A 21,777-nucleotide genomic window follows, 5' to 3' on the forward strand; every position below is an offset into this window, starting at 1 on the left:
AAATTTTAGACAAGCCCAATATATAAAACATGCATCACATGATAAATTTTTTCTCATACCTCACTTCCAATGAAGGGTCATTTTTCTTAAACTTACAACATTCACAAGGTAAGTTGTTAATTCGAAAGGGTTCACCACTTTCCTATCACCAATACTACAGTCGAATCCCACCGTAAATGTAAGAACTGTATTCGAATCTTCCTATTACCAATACTGTATTCGAATATCACCTGCCCGTCATAAATATAAGAACTATATTCGAATACCACCCGCCCGCCGTAAATGTAAAAAAGTATTCAAATCCCGCCCGCTGTGAATGTAAGAACTGGATAATGTAAGAACTGTATTTGAATCCTGTAAGAACTGTATTCAAATCCTGCTGTGAATGTAAGAATTGTGTCGACACAACCTTGGGGTGGAACCATTCTAAACAACAACATTTGGTGGATTTTTTAGACCCTATTACTATAACCACGATTTGCCGGCTTTTGGAGTATGATCTGGGATTAAAGTTTGTTTAATCAGTAAAAGTCAATTGACTTCTTGACAACAAAAAAATATATATATATGCACGATTTGTTTGTTATGCCAGATTTGTTCCGTGGAGAAATGAATCAATTTGCGCTACAAGACAAAGAATTCGGAATAACCTGCTCTAGTTTCTTTTTGCAGTTCTCTTCAGACAAAAGAACACAAAATACACTGCCAGACTGCCAATGATATAGCACAACTCTGGAAACATTCGTCCCATAAGCAAAAGAATGGGAACCTTAATGAGGATAACTTTGCGCAATTTTGTGAATTTGAACTATCATGTGAATGAATACTATCAGTTACAGGAATTGATCAGGGAACCAAAAATACAGGGTACGAGTTACAAAAAGTGGGGGGGGGGGGGGGGGGGGGGGGGCGGAGGGGGGAAGACTAACACAAGATCCTGTGGCAACTACAAAAATTTACTTCTAAAGTTGGCCAACTAAAGCTTAATGATACACATTCCTCCCTTTTCTCCTTCCATTTACCATTTTTTTTCTTAGACTTTTTTTCCCCTTTTCTATTGGGCACAGCTGATCTACTTTTTCCATTTCTTCCCATTTACAAATGCAGTAAAGTTTTTTCATTTGTACTTTTTTTTTCCTTTTTGATTGATTGATACCATGGGTTATGCTACGTGTCAAAAAACTTTCCTATACCTTCCTGACTTAGTATATCACAACCCTAAGGAGCCCAGGCTGCGGCTCAGAGTAATCAAGGCCTTCCTCCTCCAACAGGTACCGCTGAACAGCAACTGGAAGTCTAGCAGGCGTACGTGAACCCCTGGTGTGGTGGCCGGTTCCCACGCATATGTATACCTGCAGCCGTTGCTCAGCTGATCGGGCTGCGTTTCTCAAGATAGACAGCTCACGTTTAAGGATATGAAGAGCTTCAGTCACATGAAGCCCGTGCAGATCTATTATCCTCTCTTGCCCCCTCCCGTCCGGATTACCTGGATTTCTGTACATTAAAGCAGACCGAAACAGAGATCAGATCCTCGTCATTGCCAGCTGTATCAGAATATATGAATAGAGAACTCAAACTAGCAGCAAAAAGCACCATCATCTTCGTGGCCAGTCAGAAACCTATACACCTCCAGCGCTACCTTATAACAGAATCATAACCAGAAAATGGAACACATTCAAAGTGTGTGTGGGTAAAACAGCACCTCGCTTGCAGCTGTTTAATTAATGATGCATTCATGCATCCTTTTTTCCTACATACATGGTAGTGTCATCCCACTAAACCAGCAACTAACGCTGCCTCGTACATGGTAAAAAGCTTGTCCACTCAACAGATGGATAAATCCTTGGCCAAGATGGTGCTTAAGGTTTTTGGTATCATGGGTTCCCATTTTTATCCCCTCTTTTACATTCTGCAAACTTAAAATTATAGAAAACTTCAAGATGCAAGAAACATGACAAAATGGGTGCTATTGGGCTCTTCATGGTTTGCTAGCCATCACTAGGGGAAACCGTGTTAATTCTATTCCATTCAGACAGTTTAATTCAGCCACTAATCCTGCCTGGCCTGGTGTTGGTCGAGGCTAGCAAAAATTACAAAACATGATAAACAGACGCTAAGCATCTGCTCAAATTTGAGATCAGCATACATTAAGCAGCAGAGTCGGATAACAAACCTCTGACGGTAGATAGAATCTTGAGCTTTTCCATGAGCTGCCTTCATCTGCATGTTGTGGAGCTGCCCCTTTAAACTCAATTCTTTAGCTAATGCCTTGTTACCAACGAGGTATGCCTGTCTAGCCTACTCGTGCATACAGAAATTATAAAGGAAATCAATTAGCTCCAAAGAATACTGCAATTTGGTAAACAAAACTTGTACTTTCAAAAAGAATTAACTGAACTGTTAGCCAGCAGTGACGATACTGGACATATTCCAAAAGATACCATTGACCATGTCAACCCTCATTCTATCATTTAGCCATCAAAAGGTGAGGCTTGCAAGCAATGATCGAATGAAGCTTCAACACTATAGACCATCATGCATGTATAGTTCACATTGATTTCAGCATGTTACGCTTCAAATATGTAGAACAGTTATCACTATTCACCTTTCAGCCATTGTAGCATCACCAACAGTAAGATTAGGTAATAAATCAACCTATACCTAACAACTATGTACAGCATAGAAACCTTTTGATTCCTTCTCTCAAAATGGGTTTCTTGCATTTCTTGCTCGCCCCTTGCAATGTAGAATGAAAACATAACCTTTACATAAAGAGACACTACCAACTGCTGTCAGTTTACAAGAGTACAACAAGAGCACAATATCAACCTCCTAGAAAATGTAAAGACCAACGAGTCAGGTTTCACAGCGAAAGGCAAACTCATGGTAAATATTTAGTTTGTCCCCCTTGCGGAAAGACAGAAACTTAATTGGAAAAGTTAATACATGCCAGCACCTAGTAGATCACTCAACTAGAAGGTGACAAAACATCCTTCTGACCAGGTGTATTGAGAAACCAAGCAGACAAAAGTCTTCAAATTCAAAACAGTAAACCAATGTTTATATAGTTACATAATTCATCTTAAAAGTAAAGAAGCAGTCCTTGAACACTGCCAATTTTGAAAGAAATTGGGTTGTTCCTCCAGTCAAGGGCTGGGAAAAAGTTGATGGAGAAGAGAGGCCATACAGTAGATGCAATTACAGTTTCCCATTGGAAGCGATAAATTCTTGAGGGAGAGGGTCTAGAAGAGTCTTGTACTTGAATCTGAGCTTGCAATGTTGTTTGTGTTTGTTTATAAGAATGTCAGCAAACAAATACATAAGATGAGTGTCACACTGTTAGTTCAGAGTATATCTGTTTAGATTGTCCTTCATCTTCGTTTCAGTAATTCTTACCTGTTCAAAGTATGCATTGCGGACACGTGCATGGTCACGAGCTTCCTCCCGCATTTCAGAATACATATTTGCTGCCATCTCAACAAAGTTAAAGCCTTATACAGGTGAAAAAGCTTTTCTCAGACAGCTAAAAAGTAAATTAAAATTGTTCCACAAAATTATTACCAACTGCTTCTCCAGTTTCAAGCCAGATAGGAGCTGCACGAGCTGATCCCCGACTCTGTAACCTATCATTGTAAATCCCCCTTACCTGGCCAGTGTTGTATGAGCTTGCTAAGACATGTGAACCTCTACTTGATCCAGCATTTGCATCTGCAGAACCATTTCTGTCATACTTCCATATGCCAGAATCTTGAGGCGTCATTTTCCTAACTGCTGCGGCAAAATCTATAGCTCCTCTAGAGGGAAAGGAAGACCCAGACTTGAACAAAAGTACATTGTCTTTCTCAGAAGATCTATAAGGGCTGATGTTCTGTTGGAGATCATCACCAGCAAACTTTGTCATGCCATTTTGACCTTCTATTGTTGAAAGAGCAGGGAAATCCATTGCACTAAGATTTGGAGTTGACAAGGCTTTTGAATTTATACTTTGATTCAAACCACCATCCACTTGAAGCTACAAATAAGATAAATGGTACTGTAAAAACCTCACCATAAAATAATATCAGGAGATGTCATTTGTAACATAAATATATATGAAAGATGCCAGATATAAGAAAGCTAGTTCATTTGTGTATATATTACTGAGCCTAGTGAAATGTGTCTTCCAATCACATGTAGGCGGCATTCACTTTTCCAACCCAAAAAATGAGTGATCCCGTATCATCAATCTTGAAGTAATAACACACTAACAAAAATATGAACCAGAATACCAGTTAGTAAGTAGACCTCTTATATATCATCAGAATTATGACTTGTCCTTAAATAAGATCGCATCCACATCTCATGCTCTACAAAAGCTGTCATTCAACTATCAAACAAAAGCAGCACCTAGAATTCTAGATCAAAACTTCAATGATGATCGATCAGACATTATCTCCAATTCATGAGATTTTAATTTTATTCTACATAACAAATCAAAAGCCAAAAAGAAGCATATCAGTGCAACCAGACATGCCACAGATACATATCCACAACAAATATTCTCACAAAGTGAGTAAAAATCTGTCAGAAAAAAGCATGAGAGAAAAGAGAAGATTGAGATGCCAAGCAATGATAAACAGGGAATAAGCAACACATGCAACCGGGAACTGAAACAGGGCTGCCAATTTGAAACATCTTCAAGGTTGCCGAAAATCAGATAGGGGCTCTGAAAAAATGTGCATTTGAAGTCTAGACATTAACTACTGAGGAGAATTAAACTGGTGATTAGAAGCACAGGAAACAATTCAGCCCCAAAATTACCTCTTTTTTAATTTTAACAGTAGCATAATTGCTAAAATAAAACAAAGAAGAAGAAGAATGTCTACTTATCAAATTAGTAGTTAAAGGAGAATAAATAAACAAATAATGACACAGGGGAGAGCTCAGAAATTGTTCTTAGTTAAGAAGCAAAAGTATACTTCAAGCTGAGTGAGCATTTCAATTGTCAGGTTCAAGTCACCCCCATTGGCAAAGTAAACCTCTGCAACACTTTCAGCAGCAAAACCAGGGAATTGTGAAGCCAAAAAGTCAAGAGGATCTGCATTGTCCACATACTGCTGCTCATTCATCAAGTCAGACAGCAAACTGTGCCTTGAATTCGCATTGTACGGAGCTCCCTCCCTAACACTCGAAAGAAGTCGGTCATTGTTAAAAATATGTTTGTCCCAAGGTTTAGTTGACATGCTATTGAAACTGCCTGAGGACAGATTTTCGCCATAGGATGAAACAGGAAATCTCATCTTCTCATTAAAGCTATTTCCATTGACACAATGAGGAGATAATTCATTCTGATCTTTCAGCATAAACCCACTGCCTATTGAAGCAGGAAACCTAGATGCTTCATTGACTTCAGTTAGTGACAAACTTGATAATGATAGGCTATTGAATCCTTGAGGATCATCCTCCCCCATAACCTTAAAGTCAGGAGTGATGTCATCAGGTAGCTGATGACGCCAATACTGGTGGGCCTCTTCATCTGAGTTATTCGAGACAGAAGACTCAGACCTATCAAGTACAGATTTTCCTAATGTTGCAGTGGCAGAGGCAGCGAACTTTGAAGATGCTTCTGCAGTACTAGTGCTTCCAGTCACTGATCTAAGAGAAGAAGGAACAAATTCTGCAGCATTTGGATTCAAAGTTGTTATCTTCGTGGAGGATAGTTTTTTGTCACTAATAAGAGCCCCTTTTCCCGAAAAGTTCATTCTTCAAGTTTCCAGATCTTTTCCAAATTTAAAAAAGAAAAAAAGGGTCTCTACATGCATAAAAAGAAATTTGAAAGGAGAAAGCTTCAAATATCGTCACCAATCAGCCAAAACCTGCAAAACAAACTTTGTAGCATCAGAAAAGTTAGAATGATAAGTCAACATGCCAGTTACTCGAGAATTCATCACTATGACTTTTCTGAAAACTGAAAATCAAGATTCTTCAAGTAAAAAATTGCTAATCAGAAAGTTATCAAATTCACAAGATTGAAACCCCGATGTAAGCACAACAGTAGCACAGAATTATGCATCGCGCCCATAAAGATATGGGCAGAAGGCTTTCGTAACAATAGCGAACAAATAGCTAACAATCTAAAATGTACAATCACTAGAAAGTTGCCGTACTTCTAAACATAAAAGTCACAATTGGAAACACAAGTCGTTATTATTCATCAGTGATAGAAACAACTAAGTAGTACATTTCTGCATGTCAATTGTACATAAAAGGAAAACAAATCCAAAGCCCAAACAATATCCACCTCAATTCCACATTATGTTGAGCCAATCAGTTCTAAAACCCAAAAACAGACTCCTTAACTTCCTTGATTTAAGACAAACCCATTATTAACAAACGCAAACAGAGTCTCGGATGAACAAAACAATGAAGTTTATCATCAAAACCGACATCCGGAAAAAAAAAAAAGGAAAGAAGAAAGAAAAAATTAGCAAACAGTAGCTCGATGTCAATTACTTGTAAGTAATAAGTTGAACCTTTTATCACTAGAAACTTCAAAAGAAATAAATAAATAAATAAATAAACCAATGGGTCTAAAAGTTGACTCTTGAACTTTCTCAAGAAACCCACCTGCACAGATCTCTACAAATCTAAACCCAGCTCAAAAACAAAATTAGAAAAAATGCACAAAAACAAAAAACATAAGATCTGAAAAGGATATACCTTCGCGGAGGACTGAGATTGAAGAGACCAAATCAAAGGGATCCATAGGCAGCAGATATAACAAGATAATGAATTTTCTTCTCAAAAATCAAACGAGATATTATATATACGCCAAGAAAGAGAGGGAGTGCATAAAATTTTGTGTTTTTACGCGCAAAAAGAGACAATTTTTATTTATATTTTCCACAGTTGTCTTCTTCGTTCTTCGCTCTTCGATGTCTGAGCTTCAAAGGGCTGAGGGGGTTGTGCTAAGGGTGGCCTGTGGTTTTCTTTTTTATTCCTATTTTCCCCGTTTGTCTATCTATCTGTTCTTCTATTCCACACTACTACCTCAGCTTCAGCCTTTTCTCTTTGTCTGACAATTTGCCATTTTTTTTCCTTCTTTAATTCTTTCTTTTGGGTTCTGTGGCTTTTACTTTTGGAACCCACTTTTGAGAATTTAGACCACAGAATTTAAGGCTTCAAACCCTTTAGGCCTTTACCCTTACCACAAAAATATGTAAGAGTCCAACTAGAGTCTTACATATTTCCCTTTTCTTTATTTCTCTTATACATTTTTCTTTATTGCTGATGGATTTTCTTTTTATTTTCTACAGAGGAAGAGATTCTAATACCCTCTATTTGATTAACTGCAAGGATTTATAAATATCTTTTCATGTTAATTTTTTGTATTTTTAATTACCATCTTTACCCTCACAATCAAGAACAAAAAGACACCATTTTATAAAAAAAAATCTCTTCGATTCATATTTACTAATCATTTTCATGTTTTAGAATTTTCAAAGCCATAATTAACAGTGACTTTTTCAACAAAGTGTCCAATCAACACATATAAATTCCACTCAACTCACCATATATATACATATATTAATAATTATTATCCTTCCTTATATTTATACACTTTTCATAATTAATCACCTTTTCAAAAATTTGACACCTGAAGTACATCTTGACAGATGCTCGGCACTTGTTAGACAGACTCATTAACAGTATTTTAATTTGCACACACATAAATCTGTTTTTCCCACTAATAATTTGCTTCTAGGAATTTTTATGGTGAAGGTTGGTAGTATAAATTCAAGCCACTTTTTTTAAATCTAAATAAAAACCATAATATGGAGAAAAACAAATGAACACCAAATCAATGGAGGAAGGTTGGGTTGGATGGTAAAATGAAGGGATTATAAGTAGGAGGCTTTGGATTTAAGACATCTAGCTTATGAAAAAAAAAATTTTAAAAACACCAAATCAATGAACTCCCTTTTTGGGCATTCGGATCATATAATAGTTTGTTATTGAATGTCTTTTATAGTCACTGTCCAAATTTAGAGTTTCTATTGCCATACACAAGCCCATTACAAATCTCCTATGGTTTAAAAACATATACATAACCTTCTCATAATTTGAGTAAAGTGTCAACATTAATTTTTCCGTTGAAACTAAGGTTCAATAGTAAAAAGTTTCATTACTTTTTTTTCCTTCCAAACATAAAAAGAAGAAATTGAAACTAAGAAAAAGATAAATAAGAATTAGAAAATACCATTAAAAATTAGTTTAAAACCCTATAATGATATTTGTAGTCAAAAAAGATTTATGATTTTTTGTTTCTTATTTATTTGTTTTATATTTCCCTTCCATCTTTTTGTTTCTTATTTATTAATTTTTTATTTCCTTCCATCTCTTTTATATTTGGAGAAAATTAAGATTTTGTAAGACAACATATAGGTTTTCAAAATCATCTCTTCTCTTTCAAAAAAAATGAGGGAAAGAAAAGAAAAAAGGAAAAAGAGAAAAAAAATAGTGAAAGGGTGAACTTGTGAATTTATTAGTTTGCTTTGAACTTTTTACTATTGACTGTTGGCTTTAATGGCAAAATTAACAATGACACTTTAACCCCAACTATGAGAGAGTTATATGTAAATTTTTAAACCACAGCAGAGTTATGTAATAAAATACTAAATCATAAGAGGGTAAAAAGTAATTTATTCTTTTAAATTTGTGTGTCATTAGAAATTAGAATGAGCATTTATTGGAATTGTACTTGTTCAAAGTAGTACCTACTACTGAGTGAAGAAATCATCTTAAGCTATTAGTTTCAATCATTGGGTATTTCAAAATAATACTCTCTCCGTCCTACTTTGATAGTTTTGTTTTCCTTTTTCGTTTGTCCCAAATTGTAGTCCACTCTCCCATTAAGAAATGTAGTAATCTTTCAAATTGTCAAAATACCCTTATTAAATATCTTGTTATTAATACATTATTATTAAATACTAACCCACTACATTGAATACATTGAGCTTTTCCAATACTAACCCATTAGCTGTAACTGATATTAATTGGCACTCTTCGTGATTAGCATAAGGGTATTTTAGGAAATCATTAATCTAAATTTATGTTTCCAACCAAATTAATTACACTTTCTTAATCTGTGTGAAAAAAAAAAAACAAAGACTAACAAAACGGGACGGAGGGAGTATATACTTAGTATCTACAGGTCTATAGCTTAGGATGTGGTTCCTCTCCAATGAATTCTCTCTCCATTTTTCCATAAGGGATAATTTCACAAACCTCCCCTGAGGTTTCTAACAATTACAGAGAGCTTCCCTCAAGTTTTAAAAATTACATATACCCCCCTACTTTTATTATTTAGTAACAATGTAGATCCAACAAGTTAAATTTACTTTCAAAACTCCTAAATTGCCCTTTATACAAAACTAAGAAAGAAAAATATAGTATATCCAATCATTTTCTTCCACACTTTGCATAAATCAATAAGTCTAATTCTTAATAACCATCCAAGTATAAATTATAAACTCGAGTAACCGTCCAAAAGATCTCAAATTACATATGCATTATCAATACTTACTATGATAAAAAAAACACACAGAAGACCCCATTGACATCTAATTTTATATCCCAAATTAAATATCAATGCTCAAATACCTTTTCAATAGAATATAATCTGACCTAGAACCACCATTACAATTCTCCTACGGTCTTAAAAGTATTAATATCCCAAAAGTGGAGAATAAATTCTATCCCCACAATAAAATCATAATAAAATATTTCTAATCCAATGAAAGAAATCCTTATGTAATTATTGACATTTTATAAAAGTTTTTCTTGATAACAAACAAAACATGATAAATTCCACATCTTTAGTCCTGCTTCCTATTTCAATCATCAATTTCATTATTTATTTCTCTATCACTGCGAATCTCTTCATTTTCTTCTAATTTGATACATAATCTAATTCCTTTGTAAATTTTATAATTTTAATTTGATAATATTCACAAAACTAAGAAGATAATAAAAAAAGGTTATATTAATTGAAAAATAGACAATAGACAGAAAAATATATTTTTTTAGATTTTTAAAATTTATTGCCTTAAAGTTAAAATTGTCTACTAAGTGGAGGGCATTATAGGTATTTTACTATGTCAAGAGAGGTAAGTGTACTTTCTTAAACCTGAGGGGAGCCGAGTGAAATTGTCAGAAACCTCAAGAGAGGTTTCTGAAATTGTCCCTTTCCATAATGTGTAGCCAAGAGTATTTCTTTTTTTGTATTTTTACATAAATATTCCTTCTTTAAAAAGAACATAAATATTCGTTCCTAAAAAAGGTTGTGATGTAACAGTGTAGTTAATTTAGAAAAGTGTCTAAATGGTATTAATATGTAAGTTAATTATAATTTAAATATGTTAACAAGTACCCAATAAAATCCATCTTTTTATGGTAATCAACATTTGTATAATGCTATTCATAATTTATTAGAAACCCAGGGTGTGTTTGATAAAATTAAAGTTTGAACTGAAATATCAAATTTGAAGTTTAGTTCCATTAAGTTACTAAACTGTTAAGTATTAAATCTAATACATTTGAACGTACATCACATTAAGATAAGTGAATAGCTTATAGCACTTTTTTTAAGTAAGTTTTGCCTAAAAAATTTAGTGCCAATTAATTTACTTAAATGTTCTATTTTTAGTTATCAAACATATCTGAACATATTAAGATCTGAATCCATTAAGTCATTGAATTGGGTTACCTTAGATGATTATCATCATAACGTACTTGATCATTAATATGCTAAGTACGGATGAAAATATCATATTGATTTGAACCCATTTAGTGCCAATTAATTTATTTAAATATTCTCTTTTTAGTTATCCATCGTATATGAATATATTAAGATTTGAATCTATTAAGTCGCTGAATTGGATTACCTTAGTTATGATCATCATCACAATGTACTTGATCATTAATATGCTAACTACGGACGAAAATATCATATTCAACTAAAGTCGAATTAAAGTTTTCGACCAGTGATCTTTGCTAGTAATAATTTGTTACTTATAATACAATTCATATGTATTCACTACAGCTTGAGATGTCATGATATAGGGAACCAAATTCAAACCATTTTTTGGCTGTTGCATTTCTCATATTGAACTAACCAAACTATCATATCGAACTAAAGTTTTCAAACGAGTGGAAGGATTTTATTTTGTTAACCAGATTAATCCCAAATTATAAGTAGAGGACCATAGGTAGCAAAATAGTACACTTGAATTCCCATGAAATGATACACAAATTAGTTTACCAAAATACCATACCATAAGTGTGTGTATCATTAACTTTGATAACCATCCATGCCTTCCACACCCATTTACCAAACCCATTGGGACCTTTTTATTCTATTTTTTTGGATTTGAAATTACACTTAGACTTTTGTTTAGCTTTCTAGGCATACCAAATTTAAGAAGTTTCTAGCAAATTTACAAGCAAAACTTCTAGAATTTCTTAATTGGTGAATAGTGTATAACTAAGTTTATATTCCGTGCCATATGGGAATTACAAATTTTCAAAATCAATTTAAAACTTTAGAATAAATTATTTAACTTATATTATACAAAATCATCTAAAATCCTTGTAAGGAGATATAGTTTTAAGGAGGTGCGGTATGTAAATACTAATGTTTAAAATGTGTAAGCATCTTTCGTACTAATCTAAAAAAATATTAATTTTCCTTAAAAGATGAGATATAATATAAAAGCATTTGTATCCTTGCTTAAAATGACAAGACAATTAGTAAAACTCTTTACCTGTATAATATGTTTGAGGGAAAAAGTATATTGCTTTTATCTATATAAAGTAGTTACGTATTGATGCTTTTCAATTTGTTAAATCACTTATTTAAAATTACAATATCCTATGTACTAAAACACTAGTGTGAATACTCGTGCTACGCACGGTGCTGACATTATTAAAAAAATAAAAATAAAATGGTGAATTAAAAAAACTTAAAAAATTGTACCAACACAATTAAAATATAATATCTGTCTAACAATAATTTGAAATATGATAGAATGTGTATATTATTCAAAAATTACCTTTTTCGGAAGATAAATCCTGAAAAAATAATATAAATTTATATTAAAAATGAATGATATATGAATAAAAAGAAATATAATTAAATGTTGTTAAAATGAAATACTTATAAATATTATGCATTTGATTTGATAATCTTGCATGAAGGTGCGAACACTCTTCATACTGTTGAATTTGATACCTTTTTAGTATGAAAGCCAAAATTGGTGATTTAATTAATTCTGTTGAATTTTGTGGAATGTGTACTACAAATGAAAATGCACGATCTTTGCATGAATTGATTCGTTTGTTGAACAACCTATCACCCTTGTCCTAAGAATTAAGTACGTGCGAAATTCAAAATTAGTGTATTTTTTTTACATAGTTTATAAACAGTATTATAAAAAATAAACATATATCAAGAAATTTTACATTTCTTTGTAATTTTTTGAGATAAGAAATATCACAACTAAATATGAATCGTGCATATCTGTCATGTAAATTAAGTTGCATGTTACCACTGGAATTTTTGATTTGTATGTTAACATTGTACCTGTTTGACAAATAAAATGTTATATGCAATACAGAAAAAGTTGTTGAAATTAAAGGTACGTGAAATTAATTACCTAACAACAGTATCGACCACGTCATTACAATGCATACACATTATTTGTGAAAAGTGACTTTCACATAGTTGTTCACAATTTTTGCATAACTCATAGAACATATTTTCTATATTAATACTCTGAATATAAGCAAATATTCGAAAATATTTGATCTAGTAAGAATGAAAGAAGGTATAGGTTATGATTATAAATTTTAAAAATTTGTACAGTAATAAAATTAAATAGAGTAAGTTTACCGTATGCATGATTGTATATTCGGATATCCATATTCTCTTTAAATTTGCTATCAACAATGCTTGTGATGTTATAAAATTGTTTGACCTCAACCACATAACTAACTTTTGAGTACATGTATCATTTTCAAATCTACAATTTTTTGAAATACATGTTGATAAGAGTATGAAACAACATTAAAAGTTTGATGTAGTGTTAGTGATGGAACTCACCAACTGCGCAGGTATCGAGCAAAATCTAAATTGTGATTGATATACAATTTGCTAGCTCCAATTGTACAAAGTGATGATCCTGCATAGTATGGTTATATTCGCTAAAAAACTATTCAAATTATGTAGAGTATAAGTAAAAGCATTTGATTTACCTATGAAATTTCATATGCAAATACCATATGCTAGTAAAATATTATTTTTTGTAGCAGACTGATATTATAGGATTTGTAGTGTATTCAATAACTTGATACTCAAATCACCGATGAGGCAAAGTTTGTCTAAATAAACTTTACAGTGTCCTAACTCCTTGCAAAAAAAAAGGCGCTAAATAAGCCTAATTCGCATCACAAGTTATGGCAACGTGCCAGTGGCATCTAAGCCTAATTTTTTTTGGGTCAAAATCTAGTTCTAATTGGTTCTGCTGTTTCTTGATCATGTTGTATGTTTTCAAATTAAAATTGTATTAAAATAGCATGTGAATAAGCATTTGTCTTTAATTAAGGAGTAAAAATGATTTAATTTATAAATAATAAACTATAAACGGTTTATGAAGTAAATTATGGGAAAGTTTTAAATTTTAAATTTGACTGGTGATAGGATTGGTTATAATCCACTACTTTTTATGTATTAAAATAAATACAAAAATCTATAACCCATTACTTGTTTTCGTCTTGAGGTTTTTTTAGGGTTAAATATAGTAAACTCCTTAACTTTTCATTTAGCTCCATTTTACCCCATCAACTTGACATTTGTTGCACATTTGTGATTTTTTTGAAACGTAATTGTAATTTGCAAAGCTCATTTGTAGGGGTGATTATAGGGTTAGTGTGGTGACAAATATTTCTTAATTATAAAAATGTAACATTATATTAAAATAGCATATGAACGAGCATTTATCTTTAATTAAGGAGTAAAAAAAATTTAAAGTATAAATAACAAACTATAAACGGTTTATGAAGTAGATAGTGGGAATGTTTTAAATTTTAAATTTGATTGGTGATAGGATTGGTTATAACCCACTACTTTTTATGTATTAAAATAAATACAAAAATCTAGAAAAAAGAATGAGAAATTTGGAAGCCATTGAGAGGGTTTCTACTAAAAACCCTTTCTGCAATACATATAGATATAGATTTGGCAAATCACAATATTCTTCATGTGTCATTTGCAACTAAAGGAAATGTGAAAATAGAAAATTGCCCTATTTGGTAAATGAGATTATTGGGTATTTGTCCAAAATTTTACTATAACTTACTGTAAATTTTGTAGAAATCCTTTTAAGCTGTGTAAAAATTTTTTTGAGAAAAAAACCTTCATTTTTTCCCTTTTTTTTTTCCTTTCTTTTTTTTTCTTTTCCCCTTTCTCTCCATTCCTCTTATTCTCCCCCACCCCATTACTCTTCTTCTCCCTCCCTCCCCACTAATCAACCACTCTTGCCGGCATCTTTGCAGTTGACCGACGCTAGAAACATGTTTTTTCTCTCTCCTTCATCTCTTTCTTCTACTTCCCTTTTACGTCCTTCCTCTTCCCTTCCCCTAGCGTGACCAGATCTCCCTCTCCTCTCCTTCCCTTTTCCCACTCTCTCTCCCCAACACGACTAAATCTAGTTGGTCCTTCCCTCTCTCCCACCGTCTCCTCTCCCTTCCCTCCCTTTCCCTCAACGCAACTAGATCTAGGAAAAAATATTGGATAACTTTAAGCAAACTCAATAAAGAATAAATATTCCAAAAACCTTAGCTAGTGACGTCTAGGGTTCTTGAACATAAAGTACGGACAACTTAATGAATGCCCCGTAGGGAATTAAACATTTGAATTTAACTAACATATAACCATTAAGCATAAATCAAATGGGATAATTTCAAAAGCTTCGCCTTAGATTTCTGAAACTTGCATTGACCTATCCCAGGGTTTCTATAATTACGTTGACCTCCCCTAGTAGTGTTTTGGGACCTATTGTTGACCTAAGATATCATGAATTTACTTGTGTATACTAAGCCATTAAGGTTGTTAACAAATGAATTTAGGGATAAAATAAGATTAGGCTAGCAAACTCGAGAGCAACTAATTAAACTTGAACATAATGTTGTTTGTGATACTAATTCTGTCCTCGCCTTTGTGGATGCTACCCAAAATTGTGAAATATTTCTTTAGTTAATGCTCAAAAATCTTAGATCCAAAGAAATTATGCTTTCAAAAGATGACAATAAAAACTTCTGTTTTGAGAGAAATTTATAACAAAGTATTGTACAAATTTCATAATCTATAACATTAGTTTTTTTCTACTAAGAGAAAAGTTCAACTTTGACACTGAAGAGTGAGAAATCTTTGTTAAGGTAAATATTTTAATAAGTAGGAAAAAAATGCATTAAAAAGAGAAATATTGACCAATCAAAATCATTCATAATTGTCAGTAAAATAAGGAACAAATATAGTATTAGTATCCAATTTTCATCTATAAAATGCATATTTTGTGCAACTTTTGACTTTGAGTTTAAAGGATTTGACCCCTTCTTAAATATTTTGAATTATAATAGACAATGAAGATAAAATTTATTCATGAACCATTTCTCATTCTAAGTTGGATGCAAGAGCCTCAATATAAATCCTTACTTTTTTCTATTTTATTAAGATTTTAGTCTCATATTTTTGAACTCTTTGTACCACTATTCGCAAAAAGTTTTTAGATTATAGTCAATATATTATGTGATTATAATTATAGGCAATGTAGTGTACATTATTCTTACTGTTGATGGTACATAATTTTAACAAAAATTACACTTTATTTGATTATAATTATAAAAGGGCTGTATTATGTGATGGCATACTATGAAATTGTATTTCTAACTTTGTACTCTTTTATCTGATTTTATTTGCAATCACCCAACAATTAATATTCTAATATTCACTACTTAATTGTTTAAGGCACTGTTGGTACATAATTAAACAACTACTATCAACCGAGACACCCAACATGACCCCACAATTTTGTTGTGGGATAACATTCCTTTCTTTTGCTAATACAACTTCAGAAAAAGCAAAAAGGCCATATGTGCAATAAAAATATCATCATCTCACTCTTCAAAATACTTTTTCTAGCGCCACTTTCTCTGGCACGGGCTGGATCTATATATTAGCAAAACATTAAGCTTAGGGGAGGTTAGCGTAATTTTAGAAATCTTAGGAGAGGTCAGTACAGGCGTTAGAAACCTCGGGGAGGCTTCTGAAATTATTCCAAATCAAATTTATTAGAGAATAAAATAATTCAATAACATTACAAAACATATGTAGAGTATTAAAAATCTTCTAAAATATCTCTCTTCTAGTGAGTATGGATTTAAAAAGTCAGATTAACGCACTGTTCTAGATGACCCTTTTAACATTATGTTGTTTTTCGTCGAAAAATTACATCGTTTTCCGTAATCACATTTTCCTATTCTTTTTTTTCCCTCACATACATCAAATCGCTACAGTAATTTTTGCATAAAAAATCATGAAAAATACAATTCAAACACAACCTAAGCCTATCAAGATGGGGCCGTTTGGAAATAAGTTATGTCGGATATCACCGGACTTACTCAGGACTGAGAATCAACTGTTATATATGTATGAGCTTATCTTTGATAATCGAAGCCACACACACATTCATATATTTGTTGCTTGGTTTCCAATCTCAGTAATGCTGTAAGAAGATTCCTCACCAGACACATAAATGATTGCCACTTAATACTAGCATTTATGCTGCTTGAGACTTGCTGACCGAGCTTTCTTTCGGGTACCATACTTTTGCAAACTCATAAATGGGCCTAAGTTGTGTCAAAATTTGGTACCATATTGTTAGTTTATTTCTCAATCGCAATCACAAGAAGATTACAAGTTGGAACATTTACCAGTTTTCGTTCTTATTCTTATGAATTTGACTTTGAATTGTATAAAACAGCCAGGCATACGAGGCCTGCAACATTTATTATACTCCCTCCGTCCCACTTTGATAGTCCTGTTTCTTTTTTCACACAGTTTAAAAAAAAATAGTTAACTTTGTTGGAAAAGTAAATTTAGATTGCTATTTTCCTAAAATACCCTCACATTAAATAGAGTACAACTTTATGGGAACTTGAATTGATGGTAAAAAAAGAATCAACTCTCATTAAATGGGATAGGTTTATAGCAACAACAACTTGTATTGAATAAGGGTATTTTAGGAAAATAAAAATACAACTACATTCTTCAATTGGAAAGTGGACTGCAATTTGGGACAGACAAAAAAGGAAAACAGGACTATCAAAGTGGGACGGAGGGAGTATTAATAACAAGATATTTAATAAGGGTATTTTAGACAATTTGAAAGATTACTATATTTTTTAATGGGAAAGTGGACTATAATTTGGGACAGACGAAAAAGGAAAACAAGACTATTAAAGTGGGACGGAGGGAGTAGCATTTTACCAATGCATAAACATAAGAATTTGTAATAGCCGTCAATTGAGACTAGATGATCATCTGTCCCTTAGAAGTTAGAACCTATACGCCACTTATCATTTTGAGCAATTACAAGAACTTGGACCATTCTTAGACATAAAGCATAATTGAGCCATAGTCATGATTGTCAATGATCTTTGACAGCTCGCAGCCTATTGTGCAATAAATTATTATGTGTGACTCTCAAGTAAATTTGGAACTGCGCGCGATTCTTCTGAAAAAGAGTTTTTTAAGGCAAATTTTGACATGAAATACCTGTTTTGCCCTTCAGACCTTAATAAAACTACCATGACTCTTCCTCAATTTCGCTCCAAACGTGTGGAAACCGACGATTTTTGCTTATATTATTAGTGAATGAAAGTGATGAATCAAAAACCGTTTGTTTTAGGCTCTGTTTTGCTTATATTATTAGGGTATTTCTATTATTTCACTCAAAACCGCTTGTTTTAACGATTTCTGTCAATATTTCAAATCATGAGACACCGACGCGTATGATTTGAAAATACAAGGGACTTTTCTATAGGATGATTATATCACGGGGGATTTTTTTATTTTTTTACCCAAGATCCTAAGATCTCTACTAAGTTAATTATATAATGCCACCTTCAAGACCGTACAAGCGATTTCAAGAATTCTATATATGCTTGTTGTCTAGTTTTGATATGGTACTGATTTAAATAGATCATCCAGCGAGGGATACACCCCCGATTTATCCTCAATTAACATGTGGCTGTCAAGAGAAAGGCCAGTACAGAATTAGTATCGTACACGCAGGATATACGTATATACAAAGTGATAAGGACCACGGATTATCAAGGAGGTCCCTTCACAATACATTCCATTTATCCGTTCAACGAGGGATCCTCGTTTTCTATCACGCAGCAGCAGTATTTATATTTGTTTGTTTCTCCTCCTTTCTTATCCCGACTCTCGTCCATTTCTTTCTCCATGCAACTTGTTATTTCCTGAATCGAATCAAGTCGCAGTTTCAGTTCTCTGATTGTTACATGCATTAAACAGTACCAACTGCTGGAAATCATCTGTTTAAATGGAACAAAATAAATAAATTCTGCAAATTTGTGACAGTTCCATATGTTCATCATGATCTTCTTTTGCATGCATGCATGTAGTAATTACTCTAACAAAGGAGAGACAAGCATTGATTGTTGATCAAGTCCTCTGGATGAATGAGCAGTAGTATCTGCAATTTGAGCTATGGCGCCTGCAAGGCTGCTCACTAAATCATTAATTCGTGAACAGTTTGGGACCCCAAAAGATTTTGAGTCATCTGGCTCAGGGTGCAAAGTGTGGGAATTGTGGATGTCGTATTAGAGGGGAAGAACATGGTCTAATTTGTCTTTAGCTTGGGAAGAATCCAGGCGTACCTTGTCCTGGTGTCAGCTCAACCTCTCAGTGATCTTTTCAGAATGAGGAAGGTGGCCTGGCTTTCCTTAAAAATGAATGATGGTTAGTGCTTTGTTCGCATGCTTGAAGACAACTCTAATCCTAATTGTCTAGTCTTAATCCCAACTTGGGCCATCAATTTCAGTCTTAATTAGCCAGATGAACTTATGTTCTAATCTACTCTCCTCCTATTTTGATTAAGAAAGGCAACTTGGATACGTGACAAAGTTTATTGGTTGATCATAAAATGTTTAAGTCATTTACGTGCAAAATTGAACATTCGAAATACAACCCTTGAAAAAAAAAAAAACACATTTCTATAAACCATATATAGAGGAATTATATACAGCAACAAAATTCTCTACCGTTTCATTGAAATCCCACCAAAAAAAAAAAAGAACTCTAAATTCAAGAATACTGCTGTAAGATAAAAAATTTTTCCTTTCTTTCCCTCTCTCAAAACTTCCAAATAATAGTATACTTATCACGAGACCACTTGTCACGTGTAGGACTGCAAACGAATCGAGCCGCTCGCGAGCGGCTCGAGTCAAGTTCGAGTCGAGTCGAGCTCGAGCTCGAACTCGAGCTCAGAATATTAAGCTCGTTAGCTCGCGAGCTATATATATATATTTTTATTTTTATTTAATAATAAAATTACGTATATTATATATATATTTTTTATTTTTTATTTTCATAGTGAAATTACGTATATATCCTTAATATTTTATTATTTATTCAGAAAAAAATTTATTTTTTTTATTTTTTTTTAAAATAAAATAATTTTTTTTTATTTTTTTCGAGCTCGAGCTCGGCTCGACTTGATTCGAGTCGAGCTCGAGCTTGAAAATTGCCAGCTCGTCGAGCTCGAGTTCGAACTCGAGTTGGTAAAATTTAGTCGAGACTCGGCTCGATTAGCTCAAAACTCGACTCGACTCGGCTCGTTTGCAACCCTAGTCACGTGTTAATGGAACGCGCACTCTCGAGTAGCATCTGCGGTATCCTTATAATATGAAAGGATGTTGTAATAATCTTTTTCTCTTCTCTACTTATCAGATCTACACAGCTTTCTCATCCTTTCATTTCTATCCAAACTAGCCAATGGTGTTAATTTATTCCGGAAGTAAGTGCAGACCCTGTTGAGTGTTGATTGAAAGCAAGAAAGACATGCTAATTCTTCTCACATTGTCAGGTCTAAAAGTCCCGGGGGGTACTGGGAAAAAGAACAGCGATATGGCTATCGGGCGTATATATTTATCATCAAGGATGATCATGAATAAGCAAAGGTCATTAATGTGTCTGAGGATACTAGCAATGCGAGAGAGAACCAATAGCAGCCGAGCAAGAAGAAAGGGACTCTGACTCTGGTCGTGGCCGTATTGGCCGCGGTGGTGACCCACGCGTTCCGATTAGCACGTGGGGGTCCTGCATGTTGGCTCCGGCGACTCGCTAAACTGTCGTGACAGCTGGCTAAGCCAGCGACGCAATTCTATCACCTGTTCCGCCCACCACATTATCAGCCTTACATCCTCGCGGTTGAGAATTCCACTTGTGCACGATTCCATGAGATGTGAAATCAGGAGGATGGGCCCTTGCAGTTGTAGTCTCCTTTCGATTTGATGTCACTTTTGGCTGTGTCCCTACTCCAAGTATAAATGAGTTTGTTTGGATTTTGGATTATTCGGGATAATTTTTTTCTTTTAAAAAAAATACTGTAACACTTTATCCATGTGGAATAACTTTTTACTTATTATGGAAATTTTTTTTTCTGAAAATATATTGAGACCAATTTACTCTTCTTATAACTAAGAGTATATTAGAAACTTTAAAAAGTGACACTGTATGTTTATACCATGCAATGTTGCTCTTTCTTCATGTATTGTACAGATTTTCTCTCTATTACACCTAAATAATTATAATTATAATTATAATATTATTTTTGAAAATCAAAATCATCCGTAATATGTTTCTCCGCTTGTTTAACATATATACTAGTAAATTGAAATTAAATTGATTAAAGTTTACCGTTACGTCAAACTTTATAACTTTTATCATAATTTCAACTCATCTTGTACCGTCCAAATGTTGGTGCAAATTTAATAACAAAGCGTTCGTAGATGAGTTTGATTTTTTAAGTGTGTTAATCTACTCGTGGAAATAAGACTATTGGCATAAATATATTATTTTGTAAAAATTTATTTGTATAGAGATAAGAAAAATAGATACATAAATGGAAAGAAAAATAATGGAGAGGATCTCAACGCTGTCATTAGGTACTTGTTAAGAGTGTTTGTTTTTTTCAACAAAACTAACTATAATTTAAGAAAGTGTATAAATATAAGAGTGAAATAAATGTGACTGTGTGTATTTTTTTTTTTGTCAAAGCAAAAAGAATATATTTATATTAGTAAACTCTCCCTCTCATGTTTCTAATATTTTGATTCAACATCTATACATAGTTGTAGTAACTCGTTGACGATCATAGCTATCATAAAAAATATATAAGGCTGTCTTATTATGTGTCTTTGTGTACACTAGATAGGTCTATATATTCTTATTTGAAAAAAAAAAATTAAATTCATGATGCAAAAATAAATGCAATGCAAATGGAGATAAGCTCAATGTTTTATTATGTATCCCTGTGTATACTGGATAGATCTATATATATTTTATTTAGAAAAGAATTTGAAATTACGATGCAAAAGTAAATGCAACTCAAATGAAGATAAGATCAAGGTTGAATGGTAGACCTTATTCTC

At 33.1% G+C, this 21,777-nt stretch overlaps 1 protein-coding gene across 1 annotated transcript; it reads right to left on the reverse strand.

Moving 5' to 3' along the window:
- Nucleotides 1–774: 774 nt before the first annotated feature.
- Nucleotides 775–7,019, reverse strand: LOC113706826 (polyadenylate-binding protein-interacting protein 7). The gene is made up of 6 exons (XM_027228852.2): nt 6,700–7,019; nt 4,959–5,855; nt 3,562–4,012; nt 3,397–3,467; nt 2,174–2,298; nt 775–1,494 (listed from the first exon to the last, which is right to left on the reverse strand). The coding sequence occupies exons 2-6, from the start codon at nt 5,739–5,741 to the stop codon at nt 1,203–1,205; spliced, it is 1,722 nt and encodes a 573-aa protein (XP_027084653.2). The 5' UTR covers nt 5,742–5,855; nt 6,700–7,019; the 3' UTR covers nt 775–1,202.
- Nucleotides 7,020–21,777: the final 14,758 nt, after the last annotated feature.

The sequence above is a fragment of the Coffea arabica genome, chromosome 7c, assembly GCF_036785885.1.
Source record: "Coffea arabica cultivar ET-39 chromosome 7c, Coffea Arabica ET-39 HiFi, whole genome shotgun sequence".
NCBI lineage: Eukaryota > Viridiplantae > Streptophyta > Magnoliopsida > Gentianales > Rubiaceae > Coffea > Coffea arabica.

What these genes read in the sequence shown, in the direction of transcription:
- LOC113706826 (XM_027228852.2), bottom strand. Translation starts at nt 5,741, where the DNA reads ATGAACTTTTCGGGAAAAGGGGCTCTTATTAGTGACAAAAAACTATCC. An exon ending in GCAATGCATACTTTGAACAG is followed by an intron (nt 2,299 to 3,396) that starts GTAAGAATTACT and finishes ATGCACGAGTAG; the next exon opens with GCTAGACAGGCATACCTCGT. An exon ending in GATTCTATCTACCGTCAGAG is followed by an intron (nt 1,495 to 2,173) that starts GTTTGTTATCCG and finishes TTTAATGTACAG; the next exon opens with AAATCCAGGTAATCCGGACG.